This window comes from Dendrobium catenatum, unplaced genomic scaffold, assembly GCF_001605985.2.
Source record: "Dendrobium catenatum unplaced genomic scaffold, ASM160598v2 original_scaffold_235663, whole genome shotgun sequence".
NCBI classification, from domain to species: Eukaryota; Viridiplantae; Streptophyta; class Magnoliopsida; order Asparagales; family Orchidaceae; genus Dendrobium; species Dendrobium catenatum.
In genome coordinates, this window is record NW_021554071.1 from 403,514 (window position 1) to 415,643 (window position 12,130).

The 12,130-nt window shown below is 33.5% G+C and overlaps 1 protein-coding gene across 6 annotated transcripts in view; it reads left to right on the forward strand.

Moving 5' to 3' along the window:
• LOC110116195 (BEACH domain-containing protein B) overlaps positions 1–8,392 on the forward strand; it is a 96,646-nt gene extending 88,254 nt beyond the window's left edge. For 4 of the 6 annotated variants that reach the window (XR_003699848.1, XR_003699849.1, XR_003699850.1 and 1 more), the window contains 5 exons: positions 733–858; positions 942–1,313; positions 1,470–1,701; positions 2,601–3,352; positions 7,867–8,392. Coding sequence is in view for 2 of the 6 variants with exons in the window: in XM_028692591.1 (XP_028548424.1) it covers positions 733–858; positions 942–1,313; positions 1,470–1,701; positions 2,601–3,277 (1,407 nt within the window). In the remaining 4 variants the exon portion in view is untranslated. Of the gene's footprint in view, positions 1–732; positions 859–941; positions 1,314–1,469; positions 1,702–2,600; positions 3,356–7,866 lie in introns of those variants that run through there. The other 2 variants (XM_028692591.1, XM_020849689.2) reach the window with 2 other exon arrangements.
• The last annotated feature ends 3,738 nt before the right edge of the window (positions 8,393–12,130 follow it).

A 12,130-nucleotide genomic window follows, 5' to 3' on the forward strand; every position in this document is an offset into this window, starting at 1 on the left:
AGTACAAAAATATGTACTTGGAGGAAGATCACTGCTGGCATCTCCTTTTTTAAATATTATTACTTACAGCTAATGGAGGTCGTGCATTACACATCCATGTAAATGCACTTGACTATTAAAGAAATTCTTTCATCGTAATTTTTTTTTTTAATTAAATGCACCAAATGTGTGTATACTTCCAAGTAGAAACTTGCTTTATTAGGTGTTCAAGTTTGGAGACCTAACTTTTTATATTGATTTTCAGTATTTAGTTAGTGATAAACCTTTTCATATTAGTTTTTTTATTGCTTCAGTGGTTCAATTAAAAAAATAGTTAAAATAATTGATGATGATAAGAAATGACAGTAAGGTATGGAATTGGGGACTTGGATAGGTGTTGACATAACAGGAAGATGTTGTAGTCCATGAATGCCTTTTGTTGATTGGTCATTCGATTGAGGTGTTTCTACTCCCCCCACCCCCTTCTATTCTGCTTCCTTGGTTATCATCCTCCTGAAAATCATGAAGCTTCTAATTCAACTATTCAAGTCATTCATAATCCCAAAATAAGTAGGATGGCCAAAACAATAGTTTAGAAATAATCTGTTCTGTTTGTTTCTTTATAGTGTTGACAACTTCTTGTTTAACTGCTTTTCTATTTCTTCTAACCTGTTGTAGTGTTTAGATGTGCTTTTTGAGGTCATTTATACATTTACTTAATTCCGCTTAATTTTGAATAAAACAATGATGCAGGGTTCTCCTGAGGAATTTATCTACAGAAACCGAGAAGCCCTAGAGAGTGAATATGTGAGTTCTAATTTACATCATTGGATCGATTTAATTTTTGGTTACAAGCAGAGGGGAAAGCCAGCAGTAGAGGTATGTTCCAATGCAAATTCTATGATTCTAATTGGCCTTTAGGGCTTAGTTAATTTATTTGTTATATTTTTTATTGATATCAGGCAGCAAATGTATTCTATTACTTGACTTATGAAGGTGCTGTTGATTTGGAGAGCATGGAAGATGCATTGCAAAGATCAGCAATTGAAGATCAAATTGCAAATTTTGGTCAGACACCAATTCAGATTTTTCGTAAAAAACACCCCAGAAGGGGACCTCCTATGCCAATTGCTCGTCCATTATATTTTGCTCCTTCATCAATAAATTTGACCACCGTAATTCCAAATGTAACTAATTCCCCATCTGCTATAATTTTTGTTGGGTTGCTGGAGGCAAGCATTGTGATCGTAAGCCATGGCCTCTTCCTTTCAGTAAAGTTGTGGTTGACAACACAGTTACAATTTGGTGGAAACTACACATTTTCTGGATCCCAGGTTCTTTCAAACACTCCTCTAGATCTTATTCATTTATTATGTAGGACAATAAGAATGAAAGGGTTATAGAAAATGACAGTTACATAGGTCTCGTTAATATGAAGTTTTGTGCCAATCGATTTTTCTCTAAAAGGGATTTTAATTATGATCCATCAGGAACCATTTTTTGGGATTGGCTCTGATGTTCTTCCCACTCGGAAAATTGGTACTTCCTTGGCCAATGACATGGAATATGGGATACAATGCTTGGTAACGATGCAAAATCTCAATGAAAATTATCTGATCTTATGTGGCAATTGGGAAAATAGTTTCCAGGTAATATCTGTGCATGATGGAAAGATTGTTCAGAGCATCCACCAACACAAAGATCTTGTTAGCTGTGTTGCAGGTATTTCTTTGTGTTTAATAGCCTTCAGTTGGTGATTAATTACTTTACTATCACAAAGTACTCTATCCAGCCTCTACCATTGTTTTTTTTGTTTATCGCACACTATCATGTTGAACACCTACTTGAAGTGTGATATCTCAAAAGAGACAATACTGGTATAGTCAAAGAAAAAATTTCCGAAGATTATCTGATGGAAGATGAATGTTAAGTGATTATGGGAAAATATGCTTCTGATTTTTTTTCTATGTAAACTTTCAGATAGGCAAGGTCCGGCAAGGATCCATCTAGTATTGATCTTTTTAATAAAAAGGACAGGCCTATTCACTGTTAATGGAATGGTTGCTTGTAACATCTTATAGAAACTCTCTAACATCTTATAGAAACTCTCTAACATCGCTTGTATGGACCTTTCCTGTGTTAGAGGGTCCATACACCTACTGTGTATGGTAGTTTAAACTAATTAGTTTTATGATTCTCGGAATCATTTTATCTGTGGATATTGTCCAATGTCTATATTTTGACAATATTTTTCACTTCGTATATATCCAAATGTATTTTCCATGGCTATACAATTTAATTGTATGCCTTGTGGAAATGGGCCTTGCATTTGGATGATTGTTTGGTGATTGCGAAGCAGTAAAATCTCACTGGCATAGACTTTATGGCTAGTTTTGAGAAGCACACTGCTTTTAGATGACACTAATTGGTTCCATCCGAATAATTTTTGCCACACGGCTCTGTAACTTTAACAGAAGCAAGTTGAAAATCTTCATAGATGATATTTTTATTTTTTTATTTTTCACTTTAATGATCAGTGTTGTTTCATTTGATTCTGAAAGATAGGGTGCATTAATTGTTGCTTCAGTGGCCATGTCTAAAAATTGAGACCTATTTTGCAGTGACATCTGATGGAAGCATTCTTGCTACTGGAAGCTATGACACAACGGTCATGATTTGGCATGCTTATAAAGGGAGGTCCACAGAAAAGAAGGGAAGAAACGTGAATTCTGACCTAAGAAAAGACCATGTTATCAGTGAAAACCCATTTCATATTCTTTGCGGACATGATGACATCATCACATGCTTATTTATTAGCTTAGAGCTTGATATAGCTATTAGTGGATCTAAAGATGGAACTTGTGTTTTCCACACATTACGGGAGGGAAGATACGTGAGATCCATACAACATCCTTTGGGTTGTTCCATATCAAAACTAGTTGCTTCACTGCATGGGCGCATGGTGATTTATGCTGATGACGATCTAAGTCTCCATATGTACTCTGTTAATGGAAAGCATATTGCAGCTTCAGAATCAAATGGCCGTTTGATCTGCATGGAGCTCAGTGGCTGTGGTGACTTCCTCATTTGTGCAGGTGATCATGGACAGATTGTTCAACGCTCAATGCATTCTCTTGAGGTCCTACGAAGGTTTGAAGGAATTGGTAAAGTTATAACATCATTAACTGTGACCCCTGAAGAGTGTATTTTAGCTGGAACCAAAGATGGGAGTCTTCTTTTGTACTCCATTGATAACACTCAGCTTCGGAAAGGAAATCTTTCTCGAAATGGAAAGTGAAAACTTTCAGCCATGGGATAGATTTTGCATGCAGCTGAGGAAATTATGTTAATGGTTTTCTGGGGATCCATGAAGGTATCCTTTAAATTATGGCACTTTGTTTCCTTACCCTTTTTGCTTGGGAATCCGTCTAAAATATTTTATTTAAAACCATTGTCCTTATGATTAGCCAACATATTCTCTCTTTTGTATGCTTCGCTTCTCCATGTATTTTGTTCTGCTGATAAAGTCATTGTGTATTACTAGGGATATTAAGCTCCACGGTTCACTTGTTCCTGAAATTTAGTTATAAACCTTTTTTTTAGTTTGTTTTATTGTAAGACTTTATAATTTCAATTGGGTTCCTAAAATTGCAATTGCAAATACATGCCACCTTTCCATTATGCTGCCAAGCATTTTAGTTAAGAAGCATGAGGGAAATTCATTGCCGCTATTTTCAATACCTTTACTGAGCTTCCCATGTACCTGATTGTATTGTTGATATTATTGCCGTCTTTTCAAATTACAAAGCTTTTCAATCTGGTTTTTCTCATTCAAATCTCCAGAACTAGCCACGTTTATCAAACCTTGCAATTTCTTAAGAAGTAAATTAGGCCATATTGAGGTGACATGTGAGCCAGAAATATCTCAACAGAGATTTCATCTGTGAGGGTGGTAAACTGAGATATGTCTGCGTAATTCAGAGGAAGTTTGATATGATTTTAGTTTGACCTAGAGTCACTCATGTTCTTGATGTTTTTTCATGCTTTGTATGCATAGTTAGCTTTAGTTTTAATGATGGAGAAGCACAACGCAGAAGAATGGCTGAGAAATGTGGATGAAGATAGGAAACTGTGAGACCTTTTACCTCATTCGGGTCTCTAACACTCTGAGGAAGAGGGATTACATCACACACATTCAAACAGAGTAGAAGACGGAACTATAAAATTCATGGATACGGGAAACTTCAGGATGCCCCATAGAGGAAAGATCCTATGGTTAATTACATCTCAAGTATTTATCACTTGAGAATACTTTTGATTAAACTAGTGATTTTCTTTGTTTTGAAAATCATCAAAATATTGGCTAAATTTTTTATTTTAAATTCCATGAAATTCTTATTTAAAGAGTTGTGGTCTTTAAGAATTTCAAAGGAAGAGAGATCAACTTTGATTAGAATTCTTGGAATGAGAGTGAATGGGAGAAAGAGTGGAGTACTTGACTATGAGGAGAAAACTCAGAGGTACTCAAAACTATCATATATTGAGTTTTACATTTTAGAATCTAATTTTTGTTTAAATTGACAATTTTAATTAGAATGTTGGGACTTACATTCCAACAACACGTCTTGGAAGAAATGCCCGGAAGGTGAGGGCTTATGAGGTGGTTGAAATCAACCTTGCACCATTTATATTTTTAATCTTTGAGGGTCCCCAAATATCACTATGGATCAAGACAAAGAGTTTAGAAGGTTTGTAAGGAATAATTAGGTAAGATGATTTGGTATGTTTAGCCAATTGGCAAGTTTCGTATTTGAACAAACTTAGATTTTTATTAATAAATAAATTGGGAAAAAGCTTTTCAATATACATGAATTTTGGATGACCTAACATATAATGCCACATGATAATCTCTTTATCTTGATTGACTCTAGAATCATTCTCAGCAAAGTGACTCATAATAGGATGATTCTTAGCAGCAATTAAGGATTTGGATGTCTTGATGTAGTATAACCCAGAACACATCTCAACACTGTCAATCTTCTTCTCCGAATCTAGTTCCTAAAAAATGCATACATTATTGGAAAAAAAATTGTGAAGCAATTACTATCACGAGTCAATTTACTAATGGAAATCAAATTGCACTCAAGATTGGGCACATAAAACATCGATTTAAGGGTGATAGCTTATGTGACAAAAGCGGAATCAGTTCCCAAACTTTGGATGTTGAGCAATCTGCAATCTTAACTTCTTGATTTGAATGATAAGGTTGATAGTCTTGAAGAAGTGTAATGTATCATGTCATGTGATTTGATGCTTCTTAGTCAATAACCCAAAGTTTTGACTGTTTTATACCTGAGTGAGCGTGTAAGCTGGTAGTAGGTTTTGGAGATTGTTGGTTCGTGATGTTGTTAAGCAGCAACTTCAGTATCTCTAAATGCTCCTTTATGAAATGAATGGCTTCAGCTTTGACGGATTGATTTTGCGTGGTGTTGATAGAGTTTGCCTTTCTTTCTTATGCTGATTTCTTTGCCTTCCAATCATCTGGTTTTCCATAAATCTTCCAACACGTATTCTTTGTATGTCCTGGTTTGGCACAGTGATCACAACATGGTCTTCCTCCCTTCTTTTGATGTCAATTTTCAACATGTGAGGGGTTTTGATTGCTGCGGACAATAAGAGCATTTCCTTATTCAGTCTTTGGAGATCCTTATAGGCCTCCCAACATGACCTTTCTTCTGCTCTCTTCCCTTCGAACTTCAAAAAAGGCCTCCTGGGGGAGGTTGGTTCCCATGATATCCTTCCTCTGACGCCATCCAAGTTCTTGTTCAAACCCATCAAGAATTTCAATATTCTTTTGTCTCAATAATCTTCCAGAGAAGTGTGTGTTCTTCCAGGCATTTCCATTGATAACATTAAAACATATCTGATTGTTGCCAATAATGGGTTAGAGTATTAAAATATTGAATTACCAGCAGGTCCTCTTTTCGACAGTTGTGAAGGATGGTCTCAATTGTGAATAGCTCGATAGTGTTGTCGGAACTGGAGTAGGTCTCTTTAACGGCCTCCCATATTTTTTGGGCCGTCTCTTAAAGAAGAAAGTTCTCGCAAATTTCTACATTCATAGAGTTAACGAGCCAAAACATGATCTAATGATTCTTTGCTTTCCATTTTGTGTTGGAAGGGTTTGCGTTGGTATAGGGGCCTCAAAAGTGAGATAGTCTTCTTTCCCTCTCCCGCAAATAAACATTCTCACCAATTGAGACCATTGCAAAAAAAACTTACCCGTTAAATCTGTGATTTGTGATGAGAGGAGGAAGAGGAAAAGAGTTCTCTGCAGATCCAGAGTTCTCGGTGTTTAAACCAGTAATATTTGGGTAGGAGGATGAGATCTCGCTATCCATGGATATGGTTTAGTTTCCTCGGTTTAAAAAGAAGATTTATTTTAGGCAAGGCTTAACGGTGCTTGAAGAGTATCGGCAGGATGATGGAGAGTTGCTGCCGGCTGAAGGTTGGAAGAAAGGGAGGAAGGTTTGTCGCCGATACTCAGAGAAGACTTAGGGTTTTCCTAAGCTCTGATATCATGAAGAAATTGTTTAGGGGAAATTGAATTCGAATTTTATTCCTTGGAATCATTATATATATATATATATATATATACACTCTAGGAGAATAAATAGAAAAAGAACGACATTTAATTTAATTAATTAGAATAAATAGAAGATGAAAGTTACTTAATCTAATTGATTCTAATAATTATATCCCACATATCTTGGAATCAATCCCACGGATTTTGGTGTCTGAAGAGGAAATCTCCAACTGCAGCCCACGGATTGTTAACCTATCAAAGCCATGGGCTCCCTTCTTGCCGTGTGATTCAACATGAATGACATTTAATTGAGAATAAATTGAGAATAAATGGAACTTCGTTGAGTTCTTATTCCTTAGAAGTTTGTAGTTTTTAAACTACATAGCATTTTCTTGGCAACATTTCCAATAGAATTTTGGTGTTGTTTGGTAATATGAAAAGTTGATGGAAGGTGAATGTGACATTTGAAGTGATTTATGGAATGCTGCTAATCAGTTTGGAATGCTGCCAATCAGTTTGGCATGCAGTTGTTTCCTTCCCATCATTTAATGTCATCTGATGGCCTCCTCTTAATAAAAAAAATGTATGTCCTCACTTTACACTATTTGTGACCTCTGGAATTTAGTAAATCCCTGTTTAACAGAAAATTATTAGGTTCGGACATTCACTAAAAATTTCACGTGGTGTGCACTTTAGTTGCGTTTTAACTGCGCTTTAACTACGCTTTATCTGCCCTTTAGTTTCGCTTTTTGTGCGCTTAGCTTAAAATTTCGCGGACACATTAAACATATTGAATATTCACGTGTCCACTCAATGTGTCAACATTTTATTGACTTCCGGACGTATCTCTATGTCCGGTGTCCCGACCTAATAATTTTCCCTGTTTAGCAATGAGGCTTCCAGAAGCTTGCTTGTCATTATCCAATTATCCTAAAGTATTTGCCTTAGATTTATCATGTCAGTAAATAAGGATGCATATGTAAAAATAAATGGTACTGCGCAGTAAATGCATAGCAAGGAGAATTTCATTGGAATTTTATTGAAGCTGACTGCAATGCCTTCTCTCGGTTGTTACTATGAAATCTAATGCTCGAAATTCACAGGTGAACTCATAAAATTGTCTCGAATTCCATTTCTTTAGTGAAATGCATTTGCACTATTTTATTTTACAGCATCAAAAACGTATTATGATGCTATTTAGCCGTTCTATAAACATTCTTTTCTTCTGTTTTTCAAAGCAATTCATTAAAACTTTGTTTTCGCTTGATAAAATGACTGATGAGTCTCTCCAATCTTCATAGGTAAAATTTGGAAAATGAAAGCAACTTTTTAGGCTTGGATTGCCCTTGAAAACTGCCTTTGTTAAAAGTTTCTTATGGACATAACGGTTAAATAAGTAAGCTTTTTAGTTGAGATGGAGCTTCTGGAAGAGAAACATGATGGATCATTTAGTGTTATGGTAACTTGTGATCCTGGCCAGTCCTGATCATTATAAGATTGGCTGGCTTTGCAGGACTCTGGAACCACAGATAGCACTGACCACATACACTTCATGGGATTGCTAACCACAGAGAGTTGAAAAATGGTTCTAATACAAAATTGTACAGTCAATTCTTCAGTCACCTGTATATTTTCATTACTTTGTTGGTACACTTGTATAATTCTTTTCTTTTTAGCTACTCATGGTTTTCTATCAGACTGTAAATGTATTCTTTGGCGCCTTCTTTCTGAACATTTATTATGTTAATGTTCAATTAATTCTATATGCAGGCAACTCGAAAGAACATGTTAAACTTCTGAGTTCTGATCAAGGATTGTTTCATAGATGTTTTCGTCTGGTTTCTTTTTCCATCTCTGAAAAGCACTAATTTGTCTCTTCAGCCAAGTTGAACTTATGAGCTGTAATCAATAACTTTATGAACTGATTTTATTTGTGGATGAGCTAGAAGCCTAAAACCATACATTGTGTGGAGATTTGGGTCACTTCAGTTTCGTTTGGGACGGTTTTTTTATTGTTTCGTAAGGCAGTTTTTTAGGACAAAATTTAATTGTTTTCTTGCTGCTTCTTAGAGTTATTTTTTAGTATAATTTTTTTATATATATATACTAAAAAATTATTTTAAGAAGCAGTAAAAAAGTCATTCAAAATAAAGCCTTCATCTCAGTTTTAATATATTTTGAATTTTTTATATGGAAAGCATTGTTCAATCTTTAATTAACTTTATGCAGGCTACTCAGTGAGGACAAGATAAATATGCATAACACAATTACATGCTTTAACAATATCTACAATTACGAACATTAAAGGCTTGCAATATTTTGCATTAACTTCAATAAAGATATTTCTAAAGTAAAGAAAAATGATGGAGATTATCCATAACATTATAACTAATCAAGAAAAATGATATTGTAGCCAGCTTTTAAAAAGATGTATAAAATTTGGATAAAATGGGATAACTATTGATTTGAAAAGTTAATGCAAATATTGGACTATATATTTTCTTACAATATCAGGTGTTATTCAACTTAATTCTTGATATAATATCAACATATAGTAGCATAACAATCACTTCTCCTATAGGTTTTGTGGAGGTTAGCATTCGCATGAAAATATGAGATATGATACATTTGTGGGTGCTAATAAGGGCATTTGCATTAATCAAAAGCATTAAAATCATCATGAAATGATTAGGTAGTCATTTTAAAGAATTGATACTTGTGCAGATTAATATGAACTTGTTCAAGATAGAATCTAACATTACATTATTTTTTCTACAAAGAATTCTTGGTTCTTGGAAAAAATGAAGATTCGTTTTTATTTATTAAGTGAGAGGTATCATTAGAGCATTCCATAAATGAAATAAAAGTATTATAACAAATTACCTAAACTAATATTTGTATGCTTTAAAACACTATTAAAATATTAAAAATAGTAATAATTAATGAAAAACTTGCATAATATTATGCAATTCATATCTTATATATTCATGCTTCCTTAGTAGTAATTATTATTTTTTAAATAATAATGATTGCCCCCTCTCTTGCATTTGCATGAAGCCCTAGATGACATGAATTTCAAAACATCCAAGTGGGACTAATATGATTTCCCTTTTATGTGGTAGTGTAAGATCAAAGTCGGGCTTTACCTCTTTAAGGTTTAAGCTGTAAGTACCATCACTATCACTCATCTTATATTTAGGCATAAGGAAGTATCATAGTAATATGCTATATTCATGTCATAGATATAATATTTTTGTTAATGTCCTTTATTTTGATGTCATTAGTCTTCACCCTAATCAACTGCTTTGTTAGAAATGACAAAACTTGGCTCTATCTAAGGAGGGTAAAAATCAGGTGATTTTATCTTAAAAAAAAGAAGATAATATTTGAATAGAGTTTTAAGGAATATGGGAATATATTGTAACTAAAGGTATGATATGAATTTATGAGGCTATAGAAAATGAAGAAGTAAAGAAGACCAGATAAGTTTAAGTGGTTTGGTCAAATAACCTATGGTCATTATATGGATGTATTGTTATTTTTTTAATTGATAATCACAAAGTATTATAAGAGTTATAATTTTATAACAAATATTTAGTCTCCAAAAATTAGTCCCTTGTTTTGCTCTTGAAAATTAGTATTTATGAGTGATAAGCTTATTAATGATATTCTTGGATGATATTGGAAGTAAAATAAGAAATCATTTGGGTTAATTTATTATAGTCAATATGATGTGCTAACATCATGTGCAAAGCTTTGGAATTATTTAAATTCTTAATCAATAAGCAATCTGTTGATTATAATAATGTATTGAATATTATTTTAAATGCTTAACCAAAGACAATGAATCTTAAAATACCCATGATGAAACCATCCTTGCCTAGAGTGAAACATCATGGTTAAAATTTCTCCCAAGATTGAGATATCTTAGCCAAGGGGGATTACTTTAGTTGCAATAGAATTTCAAGAATTTGTTAGCCTTTGAAAACTTTCTCTAAAACTAAATTCTAAACATGAAAATATTTTTTCAATCTTTTTGAAATGGCTCTCCTTGAGGATTTGGCTAAAAGAATGGAGATTCAAATATAAAAAGGTATTTATAGATCCCTCTGAATTTTAAACACCTTTATTCATATAATATTGAAAAGGTTATTTAGGGTGTTTCGATGAAAATGAACACTTTGTCTATAATGGAAGAAATGGTATGTATCATTGCTAAGAAAATTGTAGTAGTAGATGTAGAAGGTATTACATAGAAGGAAGATAAAAAGAATATTTCTTTATATATCAGTAAGGAAAATAGTGTTGAGAAAGGAATGATTCCTTTGGACATTGGTCATGGGAGATGATCTAGAACTATTATAGGAGATAATTAAAGTTGAGAATGTACAGCATTAAGTGGCATATAGTGTCATTGTGGAAACTAGCAGATTGCCATCAATAGAGAGGCCAACATAAGTTACTAGCACTAGTGTCATCAACCAGGAGATCTGATAAATTGGGCAAACTCTGAGCAAATATAGTAGTGTTGTGGGCAGAGATAAGGAATACACCAATAAAGAATCAACCAAATAGGGGAGTTAATGGATACAAACTTATTGTTCCAATTTGGGTGGGGCATGTTTTAGTCAGATGCAATTAGAGAGCACAAAGGATTTAGTCTCTTTGACAGATACCAACTTAGTAGAAGGTGGTTGAAATGTACACTTTCAAGTAGAAGGCCATCATAATTAAGTAAATATTCATTAGGAGTTTGACTTATTCAAATTGTTGAGCTTGATCTATTTTATAAGTCAACTCAAGTAGCTATCTTAATAGGTAACTCTAGTCTTGATTGGTGGCCACATAAAATTTTCATTTGGTGTAGAAAATTAGGTATAATAATTGATATTTTTCTTATCCCTAGCTCATCAACCTTCTCAATAGAGCACAACCATGTCACTTCACAAGTTAGATTTTGTCTTTTAAGCAACTTTTGTGATTTCTATTGACTAATGATTATATACTTCTATACCTACCTATATTTTGAGTCATATTTCAAAGTTCTACTACATATTTTAAAGTTCTACAATTATATATATCATGTGTAAAAGTTGATTTTGAATAGGTTTTATTTGACCAGTCAATGTTAGCCATGCTCTTCTTATATGTATTATTTTATTATTTTATTCAAATTAAGTTTCAACTATTGCTGATTTTGCATGTGATGATGATGACTTCCCCTCACCCTGACTACTCAATCCTTCAATGCACTCCTTAGATTATCTTTTTGGCAATCAGATGTGCACTTATTCTATATTAAGTTATTGATATACATCTTTTGGTGATTTTTTGGACACTGAGTCTTATCTTTTTATCATTTTGTTCACTTTTTTATCCTTTACATTTTCTCTTAGCCTTCTTAGGCACATTTGATTTTTAAGCTTTGTTATTTTTATAAGAACTCCTAGTTTTATTTGAGATGTTTATAAGGAATTTTCCTTTTGTAACAACTTGCCTAGTTACCTTCTCTAATGGAAATTGGTTAAGCCCTTAATTTTCCCAAAAAAAAAAAACTCAATCCAA